Source organism: Vanessa cardui, chromosome 21 (assembly GCF_905220365.1).
Source record: "Vanessa cardui chromosome 21, ilVanCard2.1, whole genome shotgun sequence".
In the NCBI taxonomy this organism is placed as follows: domain Eukaryota; kingdom Metazoa; phylum Arthropoda; class Insecta; order Lepidoptera; family Nymphalidae; genus Vanessa; species Vanessa cardui.
Window position 1 is genome coordinate 2,179,878 of NC_061143.1, and position 25,723 is coordinate 2,205,600.

The window sequence follows — 25,723 nt, forward strand, 5'->3', positions numbered from 1 at the left end:
TTCTCTTGTTAATGTTATAGGTAATTTATTTATTAATTCTGGAACCATATATTCTAGTGTTCGTTTTCCGTATAAGTTATTATATTTAGGTATTTCTAGTTTCGTTTTTAAAGATCCACGAGTCCCAGTATAGTTATAGGTTGCAATTTTTTTAAGGTTTTCATTAAAAAATTCTTCTTTTAGTAACGTATATTGCACTTTTTTTTGTATAGGCATGATTTTACAGTGATTAAAAAGGGTATGATAGTTTGTATCTTTGTGTTTTCTTTTAATATTGTCTGGTACTATAGTTTTTAGTATACGCAACTGAAGTGAGTAAATTTTATCTAAGTGTGATTTGTATGTTCTTCCAAAGCTAGACAGTCCATATGAGATGACAGACTCCACCAATGAGCGATATAAGTAAATAAGAATTCTATATGAGATTTTACGTTTAACCATAGCAAACCTCGATAACAGACCTCGAAGTTTGTCACATGTGACTTCGATGTGATGTTTCCAATTAAATTGATTGTCTATTACAAGTCCTAAATAGGTCTGCGTTTTTACCAGCTCTAGTTCATTACAAGTACATGGGTCCATTATTGTCGGTCTGTATCTTTTGTGTAGGCATTCGTGGTTATGTACTATTATTCTAGGTATAACATTGCTCCTATTTTGGCTAGTACTAATATACATTAATTTAGTCTTGCACGCATTAATAACAAGCCCCTTATCATGAGACCATCTCATTAGAATGTCGAATTCTTCCTGCAATATACGTACAGCGTCATTGATGTTTTTCCCGGCTGCGATCAAACAAGTGTCGTCTGCATATTGATATATTTCGCATTGCTTGATGACATTTACGAGACTATTGACATACGTAATATAATGCAACGGTCCTATCACAGATCCTTGTGCCGTGCCTACTGAAGTGTCAATGTAGGTGCTCAAGGCTTCCCCTATTTTAACCGTATATTTTCTATCTGTAAGATAGTCCCTGCACCAACCCAACAATGGTCCTCTAATACCGTTGTCATCAAGACTCTCTATAAGCTTACCATGAGATAGAATGTCAAAGGCCCTGCTATAGTCGATGAAGATGGCTAACACGTGTCTTTTTTCATCCAGGTGCTTATAAATGCTATTAGTAAAAGCCGACAACAGCTGAGTAGTACTTTTGTGAGGCTGGAATCCGTACTGCTTATCCGTTAATATGTCATTCTTAGCATAAAAGTCATATATCTGTGTACATATATATTTTTCAGCTATTTTGTCAATTGTAGGTAATATGGTTATGGGTCTATAGTTATTATAGTCAGTGAGGCTACCCTTTTTATGGATCGGTCTAACAATGCCAGTTTTTAGAATTTTTGGATACTTCCCTTTTTTGACACACGCATTAATAAAATTTGCTATGGTATCTTTAACCCTAGAACATATTTTTTTTAAGTCTATAGCTCTTATGGAATCTATGCCAGGCGCTTTATTGCTATTCAAATTTTTGATAATTTTTTCTACTTCAGCTCCATTTGCAGGTCTATATCGCATTGACACATCAACGTCATCACTATATGAACCTTTTTCTAGCAATGGTACGTTGCATTCAAGAATCGATTTCTTAACACTTACGTCAAAGTTTTCTGCAAATGATTGTGCTATACGAAACGGAATATTCCTCAAGCTACTAAAACTTTTCAGTATAACGTCATCGATTGACTTTTTAATTCTTCCTGTAAGTCTATTTAATTTTTGCCAAAGTACTCTTAGGTTATTTGCATTCCTAGAAATTTCCGATTTTAACCATTGGTTTTTACGCCGTTGAATTACTGTGTTAGCATGGTTTCTTGCCTTATTGTATTCTTGTTTTAGGACCATATTGCCGCTGTCTTTAATCCATTTATTGTATAACCTGTCTCTATAGCGACAAACCTCTAAGATTTTTTTATTTACCCATTCATTATTAGTACGTTTTGGTTTTAGTATTGTTTTTGTCTCAAATGTGCATTTTGCATAACACTCGGTAAAACTATCATACAAGAAACTGTAAATTTCGCAGGGACAGCTCATTTCGTTAGTATTTTCCCATCGTACATCATTCAATAATTTTATTAGTTTGATTTTATTAATACACTTCCTGATTCTAGGAACGTCCTGTATACATGGTCCGACGCAGGCGAAAACGATCGCGCGGTGGTCCGCTAGTGTCGTGCCAATCGCTGCTGTGTATAGGTCCTGTGTATGAGATCTCGCATAAATGTGGTCAATGCAGGATTTAGTTAACCTACCAGCTGTTACTTCAATCCGCGTATCGCTAGTTATCCCTCGCACAAGACCCTTGCCATAAAGTGTGTTATTATATTTATGTTTTACAGGATTATCACAATTTAAGTCAATATTGATGTCCCCTACCACAAACAACTCCGTGTTGGGGCTATGTAGGAGCAACATATTATCAAGTTCAGAGATAAAAAAATGTTTACTGTTCTTAGGCGGACGGTACACGGCACAAATGTCTGCCGAATAACCCGACTGAGTAGTGATTGTGCACAATATGCTTTCAAAATGTACAGTGTTTATTGGTTTCGTTAAAAATTTATGTTTGTTATGTATGTAAAGGATAATACCACCTCCCCTACGGGTTTTTCGCAGACGACTTGTCATTTGATAATTACTTAAATTAAATACACAGCTATCTGATTCATGAATATTAACCTCCGTTAAGATAATGACATCTATACATTCCTTTGAATTTAATATTATTTCTTCTAAACTATCAAAATTTTTAATTAAAGATCGAATATTCACATGCATACATAATAAATTAACCTGCTTTTGAGGTATTCTTTCTATAAAACAATTAATATTTATACAGTTTAAGTATTCAACAAGATCATTACATTGAATGGCCATTTTAATAAGAGAATATATATATATGTGTATTTATAAATTTCACTGTTTTTTGTTGGCCAGTGAATGTACATCTTGTAGATTTCTTAGATAGAATATCTTTCCTTGGTCATCTTTGCGAGCTTTTACGTAATCTTTTTTGAACCACACATATTTATAGTTCTGTTTTATTTTAAGTTCTTGTTTTGCTAGCCACATTATTTGTTTATTTAAGCGAGTCATGCATTCTCTTACGTATACTCTTCCGTTATTGCTAGGTTCCTGGGGGTGAACGTCTGCAACAGTCACCGATGTCGATCGTGCAGCTGCTAACCACTCTGTTTGAGCAGCTTCTTCTTTTAGCTCCACTAGCAGGTTTCCTTCACGATCACCTCTTCCTCTTAGTCTATAGGTATGCTTAATGCCACTTTTGGGAACGTTTAGATTTCGAGCTAGGTTTTCAACTATGACTTCAACATTCTCATTATTTTTGTAAGGTACGTTGGAAACTTCAATCTTTTTTGAAAGCTTTTCTTGTTCCATGGCTTGAATTTGTTGTTCGAGCGCACCTACTCTAGTTTCTAAGTTGTTATTTTTATTTGTAAGCTCAATATTTTTTTTCTCTAGGTTTTTAATTGTTTGTCGAAATATTTCTATACTTCCCATTACTTCATCGAGCTTCGCACTATGAAATTGTAGGGATTCACTTATCTCTTTCATCTCCTTTTTGATTGTTTTTTCAACGTGCTTTGATATATTATGGATTAGGGTTTTCGCATCAGGATTATTGTGTACATCGTCTTCTTCGTCATCTTCTTCTGGAATCACAATGGAGGAGTTGCGCTTCGGTGATTCTCGAATGCATTCTAGGCAAGTCCATCCCAGTCCAGATGATGCTGCTTTCAGAACCGCAACCTGCTTGTTCGTTAGCCCGGTACATTTCGCGTTGATATGTACTAGCCGTTCACACTTGTTACATTCTATACCAGGAGAAGTCTTCGTAATTGCTTTGTTGCAATTATCGCATTTGCTTGCCATTGTGGGTAGATTTAAGTTTGAGAATTGAGACTAGCTACACAACCGCTTTAGACAACAATTTGACAGTGATTTATATTTATTAACGAGATTACTAAATTAATTAGTATATTTATTTGTCCTTTTTAACAACAACAACAACAACAACAGCCTGTAAATACCCACTGCTGGGCTAAAGGCCTCCTCTCCCTTTGAGAAGAAGGTTTGGAACATATTCCACCACGCTGTTCCAACACTGGAATACACATGTGGCAAAATTCTATGAAATTTGTCACATGCAGGTTTCCTCACGATGTTTTCCTTCACCGCCGAGCACGAGATGAATTATAAAGACAAATTAAGCACATGAAACAGCGGTGCTTGCCTGGGTTCGAACCCGCAATCATCGGTTAAGATGCACGCGTTCTAACCACGCGGCCATCTCGGCTCTCCATTGTCCATTTGTCTTTTTTAGGCAAACATTAATAGCAAACATAATTAAATAAACAGAATCTCCATTAAATAATTGTTAGCGGTTAAAAATATGCGCAACAAACATTTTCTATATAAACATTCACATTGCATAATCAATAACTTCTTTATACATGATTGGCTATATCTGGCTTTCAAATTTATGTTATTTTTATTATTTTAATGACTAATAGATATTTAGTATTTTATATCTGTAATTTTTACTTTTATCAATTTTGTATCAACCCCTTTCCTTCAAACACCAAATAAATTATATATTATGTACATATACATATATATACATCTGCGTAATAACGTGTAACTAGCAGCCAATTGTATGGGATATTTAAAACTAAGCTTTGCTTATCTATATTTTAGATTAGCGTGCTATATACAGCTTTATAAGGTAACTAGCTATGCCCTTTCTTGTAGTTCATGCTTGCTTTATATGAAAATCCATCAAAATCGATTCAGTGGTTTAGATGTGGTAGGACAACATAAAAATAGATATAGTTACTTTCGCTTTTAAAGATATATATCAATAATATAAAGTAACAGCCTGTAAATTTCCCACTGCTGGACTAAAGGCCTCCTCTCCCATTAAGGAGCGGGTTTGGAATATTTCACCATGCTGTTCCAATACGGGTTGATGGAATACACATGTGGCACAATTTCTATGAAATTTGTCACATGCAGGTTTCCATAATGTTTTCCTTCACCGATGAGCACGAGATGAATTATAAAGACAAATTAAGCACATAAATATATATTGATGCTTGCTTAGGTTTGAACCCGAAATCATCGATTAAGACGTTCTAACCACTGGGCCATCTCGGCTCATAATAATATTATTGTGATTATATTACTGACCACCAACAGCGACGTGCTTGTTTTTGGGGTCGATGGTGACGCAGCTCGGCTCGTAGTCGATGGGGAGACTGGACTTCTTCGAACCACCCACTATGACCGCCAGCTGGAAATAATACGTTAATTTAATGAAACATTATAAACACATAGCTTATCGATTTTTTAAAAGATCCTAGAAATTTAAATATTTTATAAAGTTATTTAGAAAACAAAATACATAAATTAAAAAAAAAACATTAAATATGTTTATAGAAAAGTAGGAGTAATTACAGCTATTTACTCTGTAAATACTAAAAATTGTCTGGATAAAATTGTGTAAATATTTGACGACCTCCGTGGTCCCGGGTTCGATTCCCCTTCGAGTCAATGTAGATTATCAACAGTTTTCTATGTTGTTTCGGGACTGGGTGTCTGTGGTACCTTCGTTACTTCTGATTTTCCATAACACAAGTGCTTTAATTACTTACATTGGGATCAGAGTAATATTTGTGATGTTGTCTCATATATATATATATATATATATATTATAATAATTTTTTTCAATTTTTATTATTACTTTATGTATACCTCTTTAACAGTAGCGACTATGGTTAAGTCTTCGTCAGCGAGATGGTCCAGTCCACGAGGCTGAGAGCCGAGCGGAATGGCGTCATCTGTGTAGGTCGGGACATCATCTGAAACGCAAACCAAAATATTTTATATCATATACTTTAAAATTGAGTTTTTGAGTAGTATAACTTGAACCAAATGCCTAGATTATTGACTGTTCTTTCTTAAGCTCATGAAATACTTACTTTATCTACTTTTTTCATATAACCAACTATCAATCTGAGCATGTTTTTAATATTTTTTTTTTTAATGTAAAGTAGATAACATAAATCTTACTCAATAGGCTATTTGACAATGCGAAAAATAAATTGTGGATCATTGTAATCACTGTATATTATGAGTTTAAAATTGGTTATTTACTAACGAAAGTTGAAAATAATACTTAATTTATTCAGAAATCAATAAATAAAAATGCATTTTTTCAAACGTTTGTCACGTGACGCAAAACGCTCCTGATTGGCCGGGCTTATGATGAAGTCACTTTCTTGTAAACCTTGCTTTTCTACTATATGTACCACAGATTAAAATACAGCAAAGTGACGTCACCGACCCCTTTGCAGCGCCATATTGTCCAAGTAGCGTTTTCGCGCGTTATTTAAATATGGATTTTATAATAAGATATTTTTCGGCAAATATGTACTAGAAATAAAAAAAATCAACTTTTACTGGGTTCCTTAACCTCTACTAAATAATATAAAATGGTTTTTAAAAACCAGTCAAATAGCCTATTGCATTCAAGACTGGGTAGACTTTTTTAAAATTTTGACATAAAAATTTCATCTAATTCTCGAGGGTTGTATTGTAAATATAAAAAGTAAAGGGAACGTATCGTCGCGTACCGGGGTTGTCGGCGGCGGCGCGTCGCAGCGTGTCGTCGATGCCGCACGACAGCAGCGCGCCGCGCGCCGCGCGCATGCCGTACAGCTGGTTGCCGTGCCCGCGCCCCGACACGCGCCGCGCCGCGCCTGCACGCACACACGCACGTTACATGAATAAACATTGCACAACACATACAGTACTCTGATCCCAATGTATGTAGCTGAAGCACTTGAACGACAATATAGAAAACTTATGAAATTTCCCTACATCGACTCGGTCGGCAATCGAACCCGGGACTTCGGAGCGACGTGCTTATGAAAACCAGTGTACACACTACTCGACCACGGAATTCGTCATTATATACATATATATGACATTTATTTATACGAATGATATTGACAACGAGTGACAAATATTAAACCATTCCTTGCTCGCACGCCTACTAAACCTGGGAATTAACATTTATGTAAGTATGTATTACATTTTTGCCATGTTGGAATAATTACAAACATCGCCAATCCATTTGAAGATTAAGAACTATTATTTATCAACAATTTTATTTTGACATTACTTAAATTACAAATTTTCTTTTTTTAATTTCAATCTCATGTATATTCTTAATTAAACAAATACCAAATAAAGTAAACACAAGATATTCACCGGTCTCGACGTCCCACAGCGTGACGGAACCATCGTGACTGGCGGTAAACAGGCCCCTGTCGTGCAATTCGAGGCACGTGATTGGCTTGTTGTGCCCCGTCAGCACGCGCAGCGGCGTGTCGGGGTTGTCAATATCCAAGTAGTTGATGTCTCCAGACAGAGACACGGAGAGGAGGTGCTTGCCTTGCCAGAGACATGACACCTGGAAACAGATAAAATCATTACATAGTATAAAATAAAGTTATTAATCGCTGTCTGCGTCTATGTATGCTTAGATCTTTAATATCTTCACTTAATTGTAAAATGACGATTCAAAGGGCTTATAAAAGCCTACTTGGATAATTAAAAAAAAAAAAAATATATATATATATATATATATAATAAATAATAAATATGAGACAACATCACATACATTACTCTGATCCCAATGTAAGTAGCTAAAGCACTTGTGTTTTGGAAAATCAGAAGTAACGAAGGTACCACAAACACTCGACCGGGAATCGAACCCGGGACCCCGGAGTGGCGTACCAATGAAAACCGGTGTACAGACCACTCGACCATGGAGGTCGTCATTTGTCGATCTTTGAAATAATAGAACAGATTTTGATGCATATTTTTAAATAGATAGATTGATACAAAAGGAGGGTTTATATGTATAATACAAGCAGAATGTACTAGAGAATGATTGAAAAACTGTGAACATTGTAAGACATCCTACAGTATATTTGGTATCAGCATTGCAACCGTGCGAAGCCGCTATTTAAGTTTTTACAAAACATGACTTTATATCTGCATTTTTTTTCTATTTCTCGATATGATTAAAGACATATTATATGTATTCATACTTATTGTGTATGTGTATTTAGATCATATAGGTACTTAAATTTGATGTTTTTTTTTTTTTTTTTATAAATAAATATATGAGACAACATCACATACATTACTCTGATCCCAATGTAAGTAGCTAAAGCACTTATGTTTTGGAAAATCAGAAGTAACGAAGGTACCACAAACACCCAGACCCAAGACAACATAGAAAACTAATGGTAATCTACATCGACTCGACCGGGAATCGAACCCGGGACCTCGGAGTGGCGTACCCATGAAAACCGGTGTACACACCACTCGACCATGGAGGTCGTCATTTGTCGATCTTTGAAATAATAGAACGGAATTTGATGCAGATTTTTTTAAATAGATTGATACAAGAGGATGGTTTATATGTATAATACATGCACAATATAGTAGAAAATGATTGAAAAACTGTGAACATTGTAAGACATTCTACAGTATATTTAGTATCAGGATTGCATTTCTTTCTTGGGGCAAGGTATCCGTTTTTATAATAAAATTCCGCAGACATTTTTAACTTTGCCTCTTCGTAAATTCAAATCGTTTATAAAAAATACATTGTTAAAAAAGGCGTATTACTCCATACAAGATTTTGTAGATGATAAAAAAACGTGAAATTAATACCTGTTGACTTCCACGCAGGATATGTTAATTTTAATAATTGTATTAACTAACATGACTTTGTATTTTTTAGATTTTGAAAAAGAGTAACTACTGATTTTCTTGCCGGTTCTTCTCGGTAGAATCTACTTTCCGAACCGGTGGTAGCTTCACTTAATTGTTAAATGACGATTCAAAAGTGCTTGTAAAAGCCCACTTGAATAAAGTTTATTTTGATTTTGCAACCGTGCGAAGCCGCTATTTAAGTTTTTACAAGACAGGCCTTTATATCTTCATTTTTTTCTATTTCTCGATATGATTAAGGACATATTATATGCATTCATACTAATTGTATATGTGTAATTAGATCATATAGGTACTTGAATTTTATGTGTATTCATAATGTCATTTTTTTATTGATTTATAATTTATGTATTTAATATTTATTGATTTATACATTTACAGTTCATGGTTTAACTGTATCATAGATCTTATATCTAGCAAATATGGTTGCTAGATTATTATTATATTTATTTGTAAATTTTCTTATAAATGAACATTTGTCCAATTAAAGTAATTTAAAATTTTAACAAAATGAATTTAATATATATAACATGATATGATATTTCCTCTCCACTAATACTACATATATACATTTCACCATTTCATAATTTCATTTTATTTTTCATTGTCATAAGTTGTTCATATTTTTCTGTATAATTTTTTCTTTTCATTTATTGTTTTTTGTAATGTATACAATGTATTCTCAAGAGCTGATGTTATTTGATTTTTATAAGTGAAATATTTCGTCTACAATCTGTGTTCACATAGTTGTTGGGTTATAACTTAGCTTGCTATAATGTTTACTTATATATTAAATGTGTATTTAGTTATAATCTGTTTTGTGGACCATAAATAAATAAAAAAAAAAAATAAATAAATAAAATTTTAACAAAAAGAAAAACCGACTTCAAACAAAACAGTATTTTAAAACAAATTAAAATGCACTAAAAAGTAATAAAAATAATTGCATATTTAAGATATTTTTGAGAGTCCTCCTAGGTAAAATGAAATGAAAAATATTAGACTACTTAAAAGTCGATTTACGATTATATAACGTAGTTATAGTTATTGTTATATTTGGAGCCGGTGTCAGCCACAGGCACACGCTTCAACAATCAAAAGAAAGAAGCGATACGAGCCTCTTGATTGACCCAGTATAATATCGTATAAAAGGTAATTTGTAAGAAACATTTCTTAAAGTATTCTCGTATTGTTTTTTGATAGGTATAGTATAGGGTTGGCTGACACCGACTCCAAGTATAGCAATAATTATAACTACATTATATAATCGTAAATCGACTTTTAAGTAGTCTAATATTTTTCATTTCATTTTACCTAGGAGGACTCTCAAAAATATCTTAAATATGCAATTATTTTTATTACTTTTTAGTGCATTTTAATTTGTTTTAAAATACTGTTTTGTTTGAAGTCGGTTTTTCTTTTTGTTAAAATTTTATTTATTTTTTGATTTTAAGTGAGGCTGATGTAGACTAACATTTTTTTCTTAATATGGATATATTAAGCGTGCCGTTTATATGAATCAGAAACTACTTCAGGAACAATTTCAAAAGAAACTTTCGAATAAAGCAAAAACAGACTTTCGAAAATGCGGCATAAACTACAAGGTACCACCCTTCAATGAGCTGTAATCGACCTCAGTAAAATAACTTTGCAAAAGAGCTATTCGTATGCTATGTCGTACATCATATGACATCACATCATATACACAAAATTTGATTAAAGACAGTAAGAAATTCTGCCCCAAATCGCACCCTAACTGTAAGCCGTTTAGGAGTTCCGTCAATACATAGTATAAAACAAAGTCGCTTTCTCTGTCCCTATATCTTTAAAACTACGCAACGGATTTTGATGCGTTTTTTTTTAATAGATAGTGTAATTCAAGGGGAAGGTTTGTGTATATAATAAATGAACAATATAGTAAAGAAACACTGACAATTTTAGAAGTTTGCAATGTGATGTCGTAAATAAACAAATTCTTTAGTACATTTAGTATCAGTATTGCACCCGTGAGAAGTCGGGGCGGGTCGCTAGTTGATTATAATATTCGATTATGACAATTACATGAACATAACCACGTTCCGGAAGGTGATTCAAATATCCAAGTAACCCATAAATAAAAGATTTGACCGAGTATTGATAACGTGCTCCTCAGAATTGTTCCGTTCCCTCCCGTTCCCTTAATTTGTCATGGATCCTGTGCTCAGAACCTTACCAAACTTTCACCAAACTACCCTTAAAGTATATCCTTTATAATAAAAAAAGAATCATCGAAATTGGTTAACGTGATTTTGAGTTATTCACCTATTTGTCGCGCATAAACATAATGCAAATTTAAGACTTATGTCGTTTTCATACGGATACCATCATCGGAAAAAAATTTAAAAAAAATGGGACCCCACGGGAAGCACTACCTTTCAAACAAAAAAAAAATTATCAAAATCGGTCCACCCAGTAAAAAGTTATGAGGTAACAAACATAAAAAAAAAAAAAAAAAAAAAAAAAAAAAAAAAAAAATACAGACGAATTGATAACCTCCTCCTTTTTGAAGTCGGTTGAAAAAAAATACTATTGTGCAAAAGGCATTTTACCTGCTGGTTCTCGACAGCAGTTCCCATGTTGAAGGTGACAGATCTCTGCATGGTCTCGACGTCCCAGATCGCACAGGTCTTGTCACCGGAACAGGACAGAAGCTGCTTGCCGTCCGGCGACCAAGCGATACCGTACACACCGCCTTTGTGTGCCGGAGAACCGATCTGTGATATCGAATTAAATCATCTAAATATAATACATACACATACACATAATAATAGTGTAAGCCTATAAAGTATTTTAAATATAATATTTATAAATAATCATTAAATGTTATATAACTTCTAGCTGTTGAGCTATATTCAGTCACAGAATTATATGAATGTAATGAATACTTTTTGGTTTGACATTTTTATAAATAAAAGTAGAAATAGAATATTATTACATTTGACATGGGAATTGTTAATCTGCCTTTAAATACGGAAGATAATGGATGATTGTAAAGAAAACTGTAAAAATAAATATTGTAAACCATATTGAATATTGTTAATTATTTGATGTTCCTGTTTATCTGAAGCTGGGTCTACAATAGGCTATTTGACTGGTTTTTAAAATCCATTTTATATTATTTAAGTAGAAGTTAAAGAACCCAGTAAAAGATGTGTTTTTTATTTCTAGTACATATTTGCCGAAAAAATATCATATTAAAAATTCCATATTTAAATAGCGCGCAAAAAAAGCTACTTGGACAATAAGGCGCTGCATTGGGTAGGTGACGTCAGTTTCCTGTATTTTAATCTGTGGTACATATAGTAGAAAAACAAGGTTAACAAGAAAGTGACTTCATCATAAACCCGGCCAATCAGGAGCGTTTTGTGTCACGTGACAAACGTTTAAAAAAAATGCATTTTTATTTATTGATTTTTGAATAAATCAAGTATTATTTTCAACTTTCGTTAGTAAATAGCTATTTTTAAACTCTCAATATACATTGATTACAATAATTCTCAATTTATTTTTCGCATTGTCAAATAGCCTATTGCAAAAGTAACTTTAGCTAAGTCTATCTGTTAATTCCAATCAATCCAATCCATCAGCCCATTTCCGTCCACTGCTGGACATAGGCCTCTCCAATTGCACGCCACTGAGATCGTTCTTGGGCTACTCGCATCCAGCTCCTGCCAGCCGTCTTGCGTAAGTCGTCACTCCACCGTGCCCGAGGACGTCCTACACTACGTTTGCCGAGACGCGGTCTCCACTCTAGAACACGTTTCACCCAACGGTTATGGGTTCTGCGGCAAATATGGCCAGCCCACTGCCACTTCAGCTTACTAATCCGGTGGGCTATGTCGATGACTTTGGTTCTCTGGCGGATCGCCTCATTTCTGATGCGATCCCGCAGAGAAACGCCGAGCATAGCCCTTTCCATAGCACGCTGAGCGACTTTAAACTGGTGGACCAGCCTTGCCGTGAGTGTCCACGTTTCGGCTCCGTATGTCATGACGGGTAGGACGCACTGGTTGAAGACTTTCGTCTTAAGGCACTGTGGGATCGACGATGTAAAGATTCGACGTAATTTTCCAAACGCTGCCCAACCTAGCTGAATTCTTCTATTCACCTCGTCCTCAAGGTTGTTTCTACCAAATCGCAGAGTCTGCCCAAGGTAGACATATTTTTGAACAACTTCGAGGACGGTACCGTGTATCGCAATCGGTTCCGGTAGAACATGTTCATTGAACATGACCTTGGTTTTATCCAAGTTCATCCGTAGGCCGATACGCATAGAAGACTCAGCTAGATCGTTCAGCATTTGTTGTAGGTCCTGCAGCGTTTCTGCTACGATGACGATGTCGTCCGCAAATCTCAAGTGAGAGATGTATTCGCCATTGATGTTGATGCCACGTCCTTTCCAGTTCAGCGTCTTGAACATATCCTCCATTGCATTAGTGAACAATTTGGGGGAAATAACGTCCCCTTGTCTCACTCCTCGATGCAATGGTATGGGATTTGTTTGCTGATTCTGTACTCGGACGGACATGGTGGCGGCTTCGTAGAGACATCTCATCACTTGGATATATCGCCAATCAACTTGGCAACGCTGTAGGGACTCCAGAACAGCCCAGATTTCAACCGAGTCAAAGGCCTTCTCATAGTCCACGAATGCAAGACACAGGGGCCGATTATACTCTTGGGACTTCTGTATAATCTGCCGCACTGTGTGGATGTGGTCTATGGTGGCGTATCCGGTCCGAAACCCGGCCTGTTCTGGGGGTTGGAATTCGTCGAATCTTCGCGCAAGACGGTTCGTGATCACTCTTGAAAACAGCTTGTAGACGTGACTCAGTAGGGATATGGGACGATAGTTCTTCAGCAGGGTTTTGTCTCCCTTTTTGAAGAACAGGACGACCACACTCCTACTCCACGCCTCCGGAGTTCTCCCTTCGAAGAAGACAGAGTTAAAAAGCTTTTGGAGTTCCTTGAGTACCGGATTACCTCCTGCTTTTAATAACTCTATAGTAATACCGTCCTCTCCAGGGGCTTTTCCATTTTTAAGCTGTTTAAGAGCAATCTCGATTTCGCCAATACTGACTTCAGGCAGGTCTTCTGAGAAATGGCGTGTTAATGTAGCTCTAGAATCCTCATTTTCGGGATCAGGTCGAGGTGCATGCGATGCGTATAATTGGCCGTAGAAGTCCTCTACTTCCGAAAGAACTGCCGTCTTGGAAGAAACGACTTCTCCACTTGATGCGGTCAACTTCGTCAGGTGGCTCCTTCCAAGAGATTGTACGAACACCTTAGACCCCCGATTCTGCTCGATTGCTCTTTCAATCGTAAGAGTATTGGAGCACCGGAGGTCGTGTCGTACGCGCTTGCTGATCTCTCGGTTTAGTTGCCGCTTCTCTGACGAAGTGACAGGTGGGCTTTCACGTCGTTTCTTCATTAGCCCTAAGGTCTCTTCTGAAAGTTTGGACTTCCTGCCCTTACGCTGCATGCCACAAAATCTTGTACCTTCTTCCCTGAGAATTCGAACTACATTTTCTAGGGTCTGGTTTACGTCTGTTGTGGTTTTCACGGCAGTGAATCGGTTCTCCAGGTTTGACTGGAACGTTTCAGATCCCGCAATGGGTTGGAGCAGCTTTGGTCGGAGCGTGGACTTCATCAGACGGACGCGCTCGGCCCTAAAATCGATATTCAGAGAGCCTCGGACAAGTCGGTGATCACTACCGGTATTGAACCTGTTGATCACAGAGACGTCTCTGAATATGTGCCTCTTGTCTGTCATGATGAAGTCTATCTCATTTTTGGTCATAGTGTCGGGGCTTTGCCACGTCCACTTCCTTTGGGGCTGTTTCTTGAAGAAGGAGTTCATCAAGAAGAGCCCCTCCCGTTCGAGGAAGTTGACAAGCATTTGCCCCCTATGATTCCTACTTCCAAATCCATGGGGTCCTACTACCGATTTCCTGTAACTCTGTACTCCCACTTTAGCGTTAAAGTCCCCCATGACAACGTTGTAGTGGGTTTTCGTGGTGAAGTGGAGGGCCCTCGATATATCATCGAACAATTCTTCCACTTCATCGTCCGAGTGTGTCGAGGTCGGTGCGTACGCTTGCACTACCTTGAGGCTGTACCTCTCGGTGAGCTTTATTACGAGGTACGCAACCCTGTTCGACACACTGGAGATTTCCACAACGTTGTCAGCTAGGGACTTATTTACCAGAAACCCAACGCCACCTTGGGATTGTTGGTCTCCCTCTCGGAAGTACATTAGGTGGCCCGAATCGAGGGTTACGGTGTCCTCTCCCTCTCTCCGGACTTCACATAACCCTAATATGTGCCACCTAATTTTCCCAAGTTCTACCTCAAGTTGCGCCAGATGCGAGTCAAGCCGTAGCGTGCGTCCGTTGTACGTCGCAAGGGTCAGTCGGTTGTGGTGGCCTCCCGTAGCCCGGTGATTCTTAGCACCCCCCGTCCCGCCGTTACCATCATCGCCACCATGACGAGGAATAGCGGGGCTGCCGGGAACTGGGGGCCGTGGCTTGTGTGAGTGCTGCATATAGAGGATATTGCCCATAATCGCCACGCTGGGCAGGCGTGTTGGCGATCGCAGAACGTAGCTACTCGCACCGGTGACGCTGCTGCCCGTCATCGGCCTGTGGTATTTAGCTACGTTTATTTTGAAGGTTATACCGCCATCATTCGGTCGCCAGAGCCTCGTTTGCTAGTTGGCAGAATGACCACGGGCAGGTGAGGTTGGCTTGTTCTGTTCTGTTAATTAATTTTACAATATTCTTAATTTTTGCTCCATCATCATCATCACTGGCTTACGGAGAACGACCCACAAAAGTTTCATCAAAATCTAACGAATGTTTAACATACAGACTTTATTTTTTATTTGCACAGAGTGTTTTTTAAATGTATAATAAATTATTATACGGTTCACTTTTCATTTTACCTGCTATTTGGACTCTTTTGAGCGTTGGGCTACTGTCATTTAACCGAAAGTGTACATGCGCAAACTTCTGCCCACTTTTGCTCACCATTTGCACACAGAAACGACCATACAATACATATACCGACACATATGATATAATATATGCCACTTGCGCGTTTTCAATACATAAGAACGCTGATTAACATATATTTATTATAAAAACTCACTTCTCCCTTAAGCTCTGACGTAGCTCCATCGAAAAGGAATATCTTGCCGTCGAAACCGGCCGAGGCGAACAGACTGCCATCCGGACTGTAGCGAACGGCCTGGGCGAAACGAGTGTGCTCCTGAAACATATTACGACAAATGAGATACATTTCGACAATTCAACCAAGATCATTTTTGGAAACCAACTAACTGACTAACCATTACAATTATAACTGCTTCTTAATATGGTATAACGCCGAATTTCCGACTCCGATAGAATGATAAAATTCCACAGACATTTTTAACTTTGCCGTTATCATAAATTTAAATAATTTGTAAAATATACATTGGTAAAGAGGGTATACTATTATATATAGATGAGAAAAATACGTGGAGTTAATACTTGTTGACTTCCAGTCAGGATGTATCACATACATATTTAAATGACTTTGTATTTTTAAATGTTGAAAAAAAGTAACTACTAAGTTGCCGGTTCTTTTCGGTAGAATCTGCATACCACAAAGTGTTAGCTTCAATTAATATAGTTATTTTATTAAATGACGACTTAAATGTGATTGTAAAAACCTACTTGAATGAAGTATATTTTGATTATCTGATGACTGGAAGGCACAAAGACCACCAAGATTGTTCTCATATTCACCTGTTTCGTGCACTTGAATTTGAACGGTGGACCCTCGAACACTGCGATGGTATTGTCCTCGGAAGCAGTGACGATCCGGAACGGTCTCGCCGGACGGAAATCGACCGAATTGATTGGCTTCGATTGACCGCTAATTTCTCCTACGGATGTACCAGTTTCTGCCATGAACACATGACCGAATCTGTAAAACGAAAACTGTTATTAATAATGATGATGATTTTTATTTATGTTATTCTGATTTAGAGATCGAGATAGGAGCCGGCCCAGTGGTTAGAAGGCGTGCATCTTAACCGATGATTGCGGGTTCAAACCCAGGCAGCACCGCTGATTCATGTGCTTAATTTGTCTTTATAATTCATCTCGTGCTCAGCGGTGAAGGAAAACATCGTGAGGAAACCTGCATGTGACAAATTTCATAGAAATTCTGCCACATGTGTATTCCACAAACCCGCATTGGAACAGTGTGTTGGAATATGTTCCAAACCTTCTCCTCAAAGGGAGAGGAGGCTTTTAGCCCAGGAGTGGGAATTTACAGGCTGTTGTTGTTGTAGTTGATTTAGAGATGGTAGCACTGTTGCATCGTGTTTGACTGGTTAAGAAAGGCGACTTTGTACGGCTGGCCAATTGGATGACCGGACACATTGCGAGGTGACAGGAGGAATAAAAAGAAGAGAAGAGAAACAGAAGAGAGCGATCGATGGTCAGAATCAGGGGTTCAACGGGGTTAACTTAAAAATTAAGTGTGATTGATTGTACAACTTGGAATTGTGCCCAATGAACTTATTATGTTAAAATAAAAATATTTATATCTTATCGAACTGAATTTAGAGTTATAAAACTAAACATAAGTTCAAACTATAAGTTCATGAAAATATTATTTGGAGTGTATCGTATCTGCTACTTATTTAGAAAAGAAGAGTAAAGGAACTCGATATGTAACCTTTTACGGCGCAGACACGAATCAACCATTTTGCATAAATTTTCAGTAATACCCCGGTTACAAAATACAATATCCCTCCAACAATAAAGGATAGGATAGAGATCCACAAATGGCAAACGCAAGAGGAAGAAGACGTTCTCATGTTTTCTTTTATTGCAATGAAAGTAATGACTGTGAGCTTAAATATTTTATTCTAAACCTTTCATTTCCGTCAGAAAGTCACATTTGTCATGTAAATAATATTTTTTTATACTTATACTGTCAATTAAATCTACTCAACTGAGTTCAGTTCAGTGAGTTGGTATAAAATATATTTTTATCATATAATTCTTTATTAATAAACTATACCCGTGTTTAATATATTTACTGAGTAACCAGAATATTATATTAACGTAGGACCTCTTTGTATATGCGATTGGTTTGCATTTCACCCCTTATGGTAGAATATCCAGAAACGCTTAAATACGCATCTACTAAAATTTAATCAGTATTTAAAAAATAAAGTTTGTATTTCCACCTTAAAAATGACGGACTTTCACACAAACTTTCAACTCCTATTTCACTCCCTAAAGGGAAGAATTTCCATAAATACCTTCCTTAGGTGGATGTCTAATTAATAAAACGATCCTATTCAACAAATTTCATGGCCCTAACTTATTCCTGTATACTAATATTATAATTGTGAATGTAACTCAGTCTGTCTGTCTTTCACTACCAAAGAACGCCATAGCCTACTTTTTTGCCTAACACGTGACAACCAACCTCGAACGTGAGCGTCGCGAGTAACAACTAGTATCTCATAAATACACGTCAAATTAATAAACTCCTGTTGTTTTTATTGTTTAAAACTTAAAAGTTGCGTCGTTTTGACCATGTCTAGAGGATTTGTTCAGATCTCACCTCTCCCTCCCTTCCCCGACGACCACCATCCGCTGGCTGTCAGCGCTCCAAGCGATATCCTTGATCGGCCCGCCGATTGGTTGGAACTCGTTTTTCAAGATGTGCTCCTTGTTCACGGTGTCCCAGATGCGAACTTTGCCCGATACATCTGTAACAAATATTACCGACCTTCAAAAAACTGTTACCTTTTATAACGTGCTTGCTTGTATCATAAACGGGTTTAATTTTTATTTAAATATCCTGCAATCTGATAAGGTCAACAACCTTTTAATTTTTTAATTATTATTTTATAAATTAAATCTTTAAAAATGATACAATTGTACTCTTATAATAACTTCTGTATCGTCATTATACAGATTTTTGTTAAATGTATATATTTATATTATAAATGTGAAAGTAACTCTGTCTGTCTGTGTGTCGCTCTTTCACGACCAAACCGCTGAACCGAATTTGATGGAATTTGGTACGGCGCAAACTTGAACTCTAAGAAAGGGTATATAGGCTACTTTTCTGCCTGACACATGACAACCAATATCCTAAAACGTGACCGAAGCCGCGGGTGAAAACTAGTTATAAATAAATAGATTCAGTATGTATTGAGAAGAACCAAATACAAAACCAGCAGTTACTCTTTTTCTCTGAATAACACATACACACATACACACACATGCATATGTTTAACAATAAAAAAAAAACAAATACACTTCCGCAGTGATAGTTCGAATACAAAACGATGGGTATCATCTATGTCTGTTTATATAAAAAAAGTATATACTAATTTGTATGTTGTTGATCGACGTAGCACCTCCTGGTTAGTTAACACAATCTGCATTATTGCTTCTGTATTTGCATAAAGAGCCTTAACGCAATAGAGATACGGTGCATTACCATTTGAAACTGTATATGAGTCAACGCGATGTCAATATCCTTATATACACACGTATACATATAAATAAATGTATAATGAAACGAGTTATCTACACCAAAATTATACAAAACTTGGCGAATTTTCCCATAAATATTGAGCAATAATTATCTACATATAATTAAATTGGAGTGTCTGTTTGTATATGTACACGGTACATATACCAAAATAACATTTTTTACAATTTTGTCGGTCTTCGTGTGTGTCTGTTTGTTGCGAATAATGTCTGGAACGGCTAGATCGATTTAGACGGGATTTCCCTATCAGATAACTGATATGATAAGAAGTAAATTAGGCTACAATATTTTTTTTTGTTAAATTTAAAACGTGTTCAAATTATATCTTTCTCATAAATCGTCCATTAGTGAAAAACATATTAAAATCCTTTTGGTAGTTTTTGGGTTTATCGCGTATAGAGACGGTCAATAGACTTTATTTTATATGTATATAGATAGATATACGTAAAGATATAGAAAGAAAATCACCGATTCTTAGGACAATGCGTTAAATTTTGGAATATAATTTAACAGTTGACGACAAAACGACGTCCACCAACACTAGTTGACAACACATAAGTTGACACCAATCTCTATCAACACAAGCAAAGTCCACGCAATCTATTCCAGGCTGCATATTATCAAATCTTATTAATATGTATTATGAATGCGAGTTCGTGTATTCTTGTGTGTATTTGTATATTACGTACTGATATAGGAAATATAATGAGTGATGACGAAAAACTTATTAAATACCTAATAAATTGTTATGTTAATATGAAATATATACATAGATAGCACTTTTTATATTCTTGTATTAAAAAACCAGTATTTCTCTATAGTTTTTAATAATAAACTAGTTGTTGCCGCCGAATTCACTCGCGTTTTGGGTTTTCGTCATCACTCATTATAAAGAGTGATGAGCTGAGATGGCCCAGTGTTGGAACGCGTGCATCTTAACCGATGATTGCGAGTTCAAACCCAGGAGAGCACCACTATATATATGTGCTTAATTTGTGTACATAATTCATCTCGTGCTCGGCGGTGAAGGAAAACATCGTGAGTAAACCTGCATGTGTCTAACTTCATCAAAATTCTGCCATGTGTGCATTCCACCAACCCGCATTCGAACAGCGTGGTAGAATATGTTCCAAACCCTCATCTTAATGGAAAGAGGAGGCTTTATCTCAGCAGTGGGAAATTTACAGGCTCTTACTTTACTTTACATTATTAAGTTGTCTTTGTCCTTCTTTAGAATACAAGCTTGATAGCAAATTTCATTAAATTCGATTCTATAGTATAGCAAGTATCAGACAAACAGAAATACAGAGTTACTTTCGTATTTATAATATTAGTATCGTATTCTTTATGTTATGTATATGTGGTCGTTAGCCATTTTATGTAAAAAATATGGCTTCTTTTTACATGTCATACCCGACCAGGCCTGCGGTTGATATTGATATACATTGAATGTTATAAAACAAAGTGCCCCGGCTGCGCCTGCCCTGCCCGTATAGTAGAGTTCACGATAAACTCCACAATTACTGAACGGATTATCATATGGTTTTTACTAACAAACAGACGGATTCATAAGAAAGGTTTAGGTATATAATTTGTTAAGGTTTCTGTGTAAATAAGCTGAAATAAAACGACAATTGTTGAACATGTCGAAAAAACAACAAAAAAATTATAAATAAAGGTATTAATATAAAAAAAGCTTATGCCCACTCGTGCGAAGCTGAGATGGGCCGCTAGTAGAAAATATTTTATATAATATGTACAAGAGAAAAATTATTGTTTACTTTCAATATGAAATATTAAAATAAGTATATTGTACAAATGTGAATCTGGAACAGTAGGTACGATACTGTAATGACTAAAAAACTATATTTATCATTAAAACCAAAGAGGTTTTAATTATTTATTTCGTTTTTCTTTTGTCATTCTTGTTACAGAGATTTTTAATCTACAATTTATTTAGTCACACAAATGTAGTCGTCGTTTCGTTGTATATATATTTGGAAGCTAGTTCAAAAATACATATACATATCGTGTAGGTACGTACAGTCCGTCCGACTAAGATTCTAAACATAGTTTTATATAAGAGCGCTTCCAGTTGGCTTGTTTCCAAGTCAGCGTATCACAAGATTACATCTTGCATGACACTTATTCAGCATTTCCCTAGATTCATAGTTTCTGTAAGTTTAGTAAAACATTTAGATTGCAATGCTGTTGGCCAATAAAATACAACACTGAAATAATCTAATAATGAATACATATAATAAAATTGTAGTGTCTGTTTGTGATATTAAAAGAAATGCCTTTTTACTAAATGCATATGTATGTATACACGGTACATACACCAAAATATCATTTTTTACAATTGTTGTCTGTTTGTTCCGGCCAATCTCTGAAACGGGTGGAGCGATGTTGACGGGACTTTCAATGGCAGATAACTGATATAATGAAGAGTATCTTAGACTACAGTAACGTTTTTTTTGTTAAATTCAAGTCATACAAGGTACGCGGGCGCAGCTAGTATATAATAAAATCGTAGTGTTCGTTTGTAATATTAAAAAAAAAGATAAAAGATGATATAGGGAGTAACTTAGGCTACAACAATATTATTTTTGTTAAATTCAATATTATTTTTGTTTTTTGGTGGTAGGGCTTTTCTTGGTTGTAGGGCTTTGTGCAAGCCCGTCTGGGTAAGTACCACCCACTCATCAGTTATTCTACCGCCAAATAACAGTACTCAGAATTGTTGTGTTCCGGTTTAAAGGGTGAATGAGCCGGTGTAACTACAGGCACAGGGGACATAACATTTTATTTCCCAAGGTTGGTGGCACATTGACGATATAAGGAATAGTTAATATTTCTTACAGCTTCATTGTCTATGGGTGATGGTGACCACTTACCATCAGGTGGCCCATATGGTCATCCGCCAACGTATACCATAAAATAAAATAAAAAATTCAAACGCGTACAAAGTCGCGGGCACAGCTAGACATCATGACATAGTATAAAACAAAGTCACTTTCCGCTGTCTGTCCCTATATACGCTTAGATCTTTAAAATTACCCCATAGATGCGGTTTTTTTAATTGATAGAGTGATTCAAGATGAAGTTTTTGTATATAATACATGGACAATTTAGTAAAGAAACGCTGATAATTTTAGAAGTTTCTAACGTGATGTCGTAAATAAACAAAGTAAATCTGTAGTATATTTAGCATCAGTATTGCTCCCGTGCGAAGCCGGGGTCGGTCGCTAGTTTTAAATAAAGTGATGTTACAACGTCACGGACATTTGTAATCTATACTAATATTATAAAAGCGAAAATACCTAACTGTCTGTCTGTTTTGATGAAATTTTATGCCAACACCTATCAACCCTAAAATGCAACGAAGCCGCTGGCGACAATTAGTAAAAAAAACCTTTCAGGCTTGAGTATAGTTCAGACTACCCCTACATTTTACGAGCTGGCGCACACGGTTGGAGACAATTAAGATTCCCTCACTGGATATTTTGCACACTTCAATTGCAAACGCGTCGAGAGTGCTTTAAAAACGCTCCATGATCCTTGTCTATTCCACTGATTTGAAACCTTCTTCGCCTTACTAATTTTTTTTTAAATATATATGTAGATTTGTATAGGATTCATTATGGAACATCACAGATAATCAAGGAAATAAATTCGAACTGATATAGTCAAATGTCATCTCATCAAATTATCAGTTACAATAAGTATCTATGGAGTTACCTGTATTTTGTTCTATTGTTTCGAATTCCTGGACAATAGCTCTTTTGATACCTCGACACAATTGTGTTGGGTTCAGATAAAATCAAACAAAAATGTAAGCTATAGCTAATTCGACATTATTCATACGTATATAACGTAACCAGTAACTTTTTGAACTTGCGACTTTACTCGTAATTAATAACATTTTACCTTTGGCAACAAAACCGTCCAACCATTTTGCCCCCTCAAGGAGTGAATTAACAAAAGTAACCTATATCCTTTTCCGGGACTTAAAATTTATGGTCACTATCGTCTAAAACTTACTTTTCTGTGACGGGTCGCACGCCAGTAAACACAATATGATTTTTCCGATATTTTCAACAATAATCGTCTAAATTGACCACATAAACCTAATGAATAATACGTTTCTGAGGTTATCGAGTTCGAACAGGCAGATATACAAAGGCTTCGTAGAACTTTAAAGGCCATCGATGGTCACTGAAGGTGGTCACGGAAGGTTTTGATAGCTTATGTGCTCAAATGTACGGACGAAAGTAACCCATATTTTTTTATAGGTATACTATTGAATTATTAATTTAAAAAAACACCGAACTGTTTGGAGTATTGCTATTGATTCATCATAAATATATATTTAAGAACAGACAGATGTAAACAGTAAATAACACCGCGTTTTGGTCATCTGCCAATGTAACCAACAGCAAGGAAATAAATATAAATAATCCTTTATTTAAACCGGATTCCTTCCATTAATAGTTCTTGTGTATAATTATACATTAACTGCTCATAGGATATACAACTTTATAGGTTACGTATAGTACGACACAACTTAGATGTAGCATCGGCAAAATTATTTGAATATGATCTTTACAAACGTAATAACTTGTAACATCATATTATTATGAGCTAATATATTCGTCAATTTGACACGTCGATTTACAAGTACTTGCTTTCTCGGGTTGAACTAAAGCGGACGCCAGAATCTATAGGCACGAATAGCGTCGAATGGAGCGATAGGGAGCTATTTCTATTGGTTTTGTAAATCGGCAGGAATCGGTTTTATTGAATTTGCCGATGCTACATCTAAGTTGTGTCGTAGTATAATTTATAATTCAAAATTGTTTATTCTAGTACTATGTATAATATATACAGTAACAATATCACAGTTCCCTAATCTTAATTGAAAATTTAAACCGAGGTGAAAGATTTTTAAAAGAAACAGGCATAAAATAGGCTTTAATTGTAACGTAAGTTGGGATTTAATAATTTAAGGTCGACTGTTAAACACGCTTCTTACATAATAAATTTGCAAGTACGGGCAATGGCCGTTCCGCCAACAATCGATTTTACAACTAAAAAGTAAACGACATCATCAGCAATTTCTTAAATCGATTTCTATTATTGTGACTAAAGTGAAAATGAAAATTACTTTGAGTTATTTTTTCTGAATCGTTATTTCACAGATGTCTGTAATGTCAATAATGAAGCTACCGCCGATTCTGAAATCTGAATGTAGATTCAACCGAGAAGAACCACCATGGAGATCAGTAGCTATACTAATTAGAGGATAATCTTGAAACTACTTATATTATAAACATATTACCCTCAGCTTTTGACTACACTAAATTCGTAAAAAATCACTTCCTCTAAAGGAAAATTATCCGTTTGTTGGGCCTTTATAGCTCAAGTTATCCACAAAAATTGACAAAGGACAAACAGGCAATTGTCCGTTTGAATTTTTGAAGAGTCACTACATCGTGATTTTATTCCATACACGTTCTAAAAGTTTACTATCGAGCATAATTAAATTAAAGTAATAATCCCTAGACAGAAGGATGAATATAACTTTGAAAAAAATAAATGAAATAATCGAACGTATTTTAGAATTTAAAGAACAGAGTAATATATAATCATCATTACATACTATAAAACAAAGCCACACACCGCTGTCTGTCCCTATGTATGCTTAGATCTTAAAATTACTCAAGGGATTTTGATGCGGTTTTTTTAAATAGATAGATTGATTCAAGGGGAATATTATATGTATAATACATTTAATGATTTGCTTGGAATGTAGATTTTAACGAGATTCAATGAGAAACTATATAATTACTACAAATATCCATATTATTAAAAACTGCCATCGCGTGCGAATCTATGCTGTCTTCCTGAGAATAGCACTTTAGTCGTTATTCGATGAAGCAATTCTCAGTAACACAGCACGAGTTTTAAACGGTATTATCAACCTTTGGGAAGCACGTAGAGCTTTTCTCCCAACCCTGATGTCTGTCCTGTTATGCTAGATTTCTGTCCCGTTGGATTATAAGACACCTAGAGAGATTAGAGCGTGCACCTGTTCTCCAATTAGAAGATTCAATAAGACCGAAATCGATTAGTACTTTTTTTAATTACGTAATTAGAGTCCATAAAACGACCTCGACTACTTCCATGGTCGAGTGGTGTGTACACCGGTTTTCAAGGGTACGCCACTCAGAGGTCCCGGGTTCGATTCCCGGCCGAGTCGATG

General features: G+C 36.0%; 1 protein-coding gene across 1 annotated transcript in view; it reads right to left on the minus strand.

The window, feature by feature from the left end:
• The window catches only part of LOC124538889 (actin-interacting protein 1), a 31,335-nt gene that overhangs the window by 2,191 nt on the left and 3,421 nt on the right, over positions 1 to 25,723 (minus strand). Inside the window, exons 3-10 of the mRNA XM_047116140.1 lie at positions 18,517 to 18,664; positions 16,677 to 16,857; positions 16,036 to 16,155; positions 11,436 to 11,600; positions 7,312 to 7,513; positions 6,672 to 6,797; positions 5,791 to 5,897; positions 5,227 to 5,329 (exon numbers count right to left, since the gene is read on the minus strand). Of these exons, the coding sequence (XP_046972096.1) occupies positions 5,227 to 5,329; positions 5,791 to 5,897; positions 6,672 to 6,797; positions 7,312 to 7,513; positions 11,436 to 11,600; positions 16,036 to 16,155; positions 16,677 to 16,857; positions 18,517 to 18,664 (1,152 nt within the window). The remainder of the gene's footprint in view (positions 1 to 5,226; positions 5,330 to 5,790; positions 5,898 to 6,671; positions 6,798 to 7,311; positions 7,514 to 11,435; positions 11,601 to 16,035; positions 16,156 to 16,676; positions 16,858 to 18,516; positions 18,665 to 25,723) is intronic.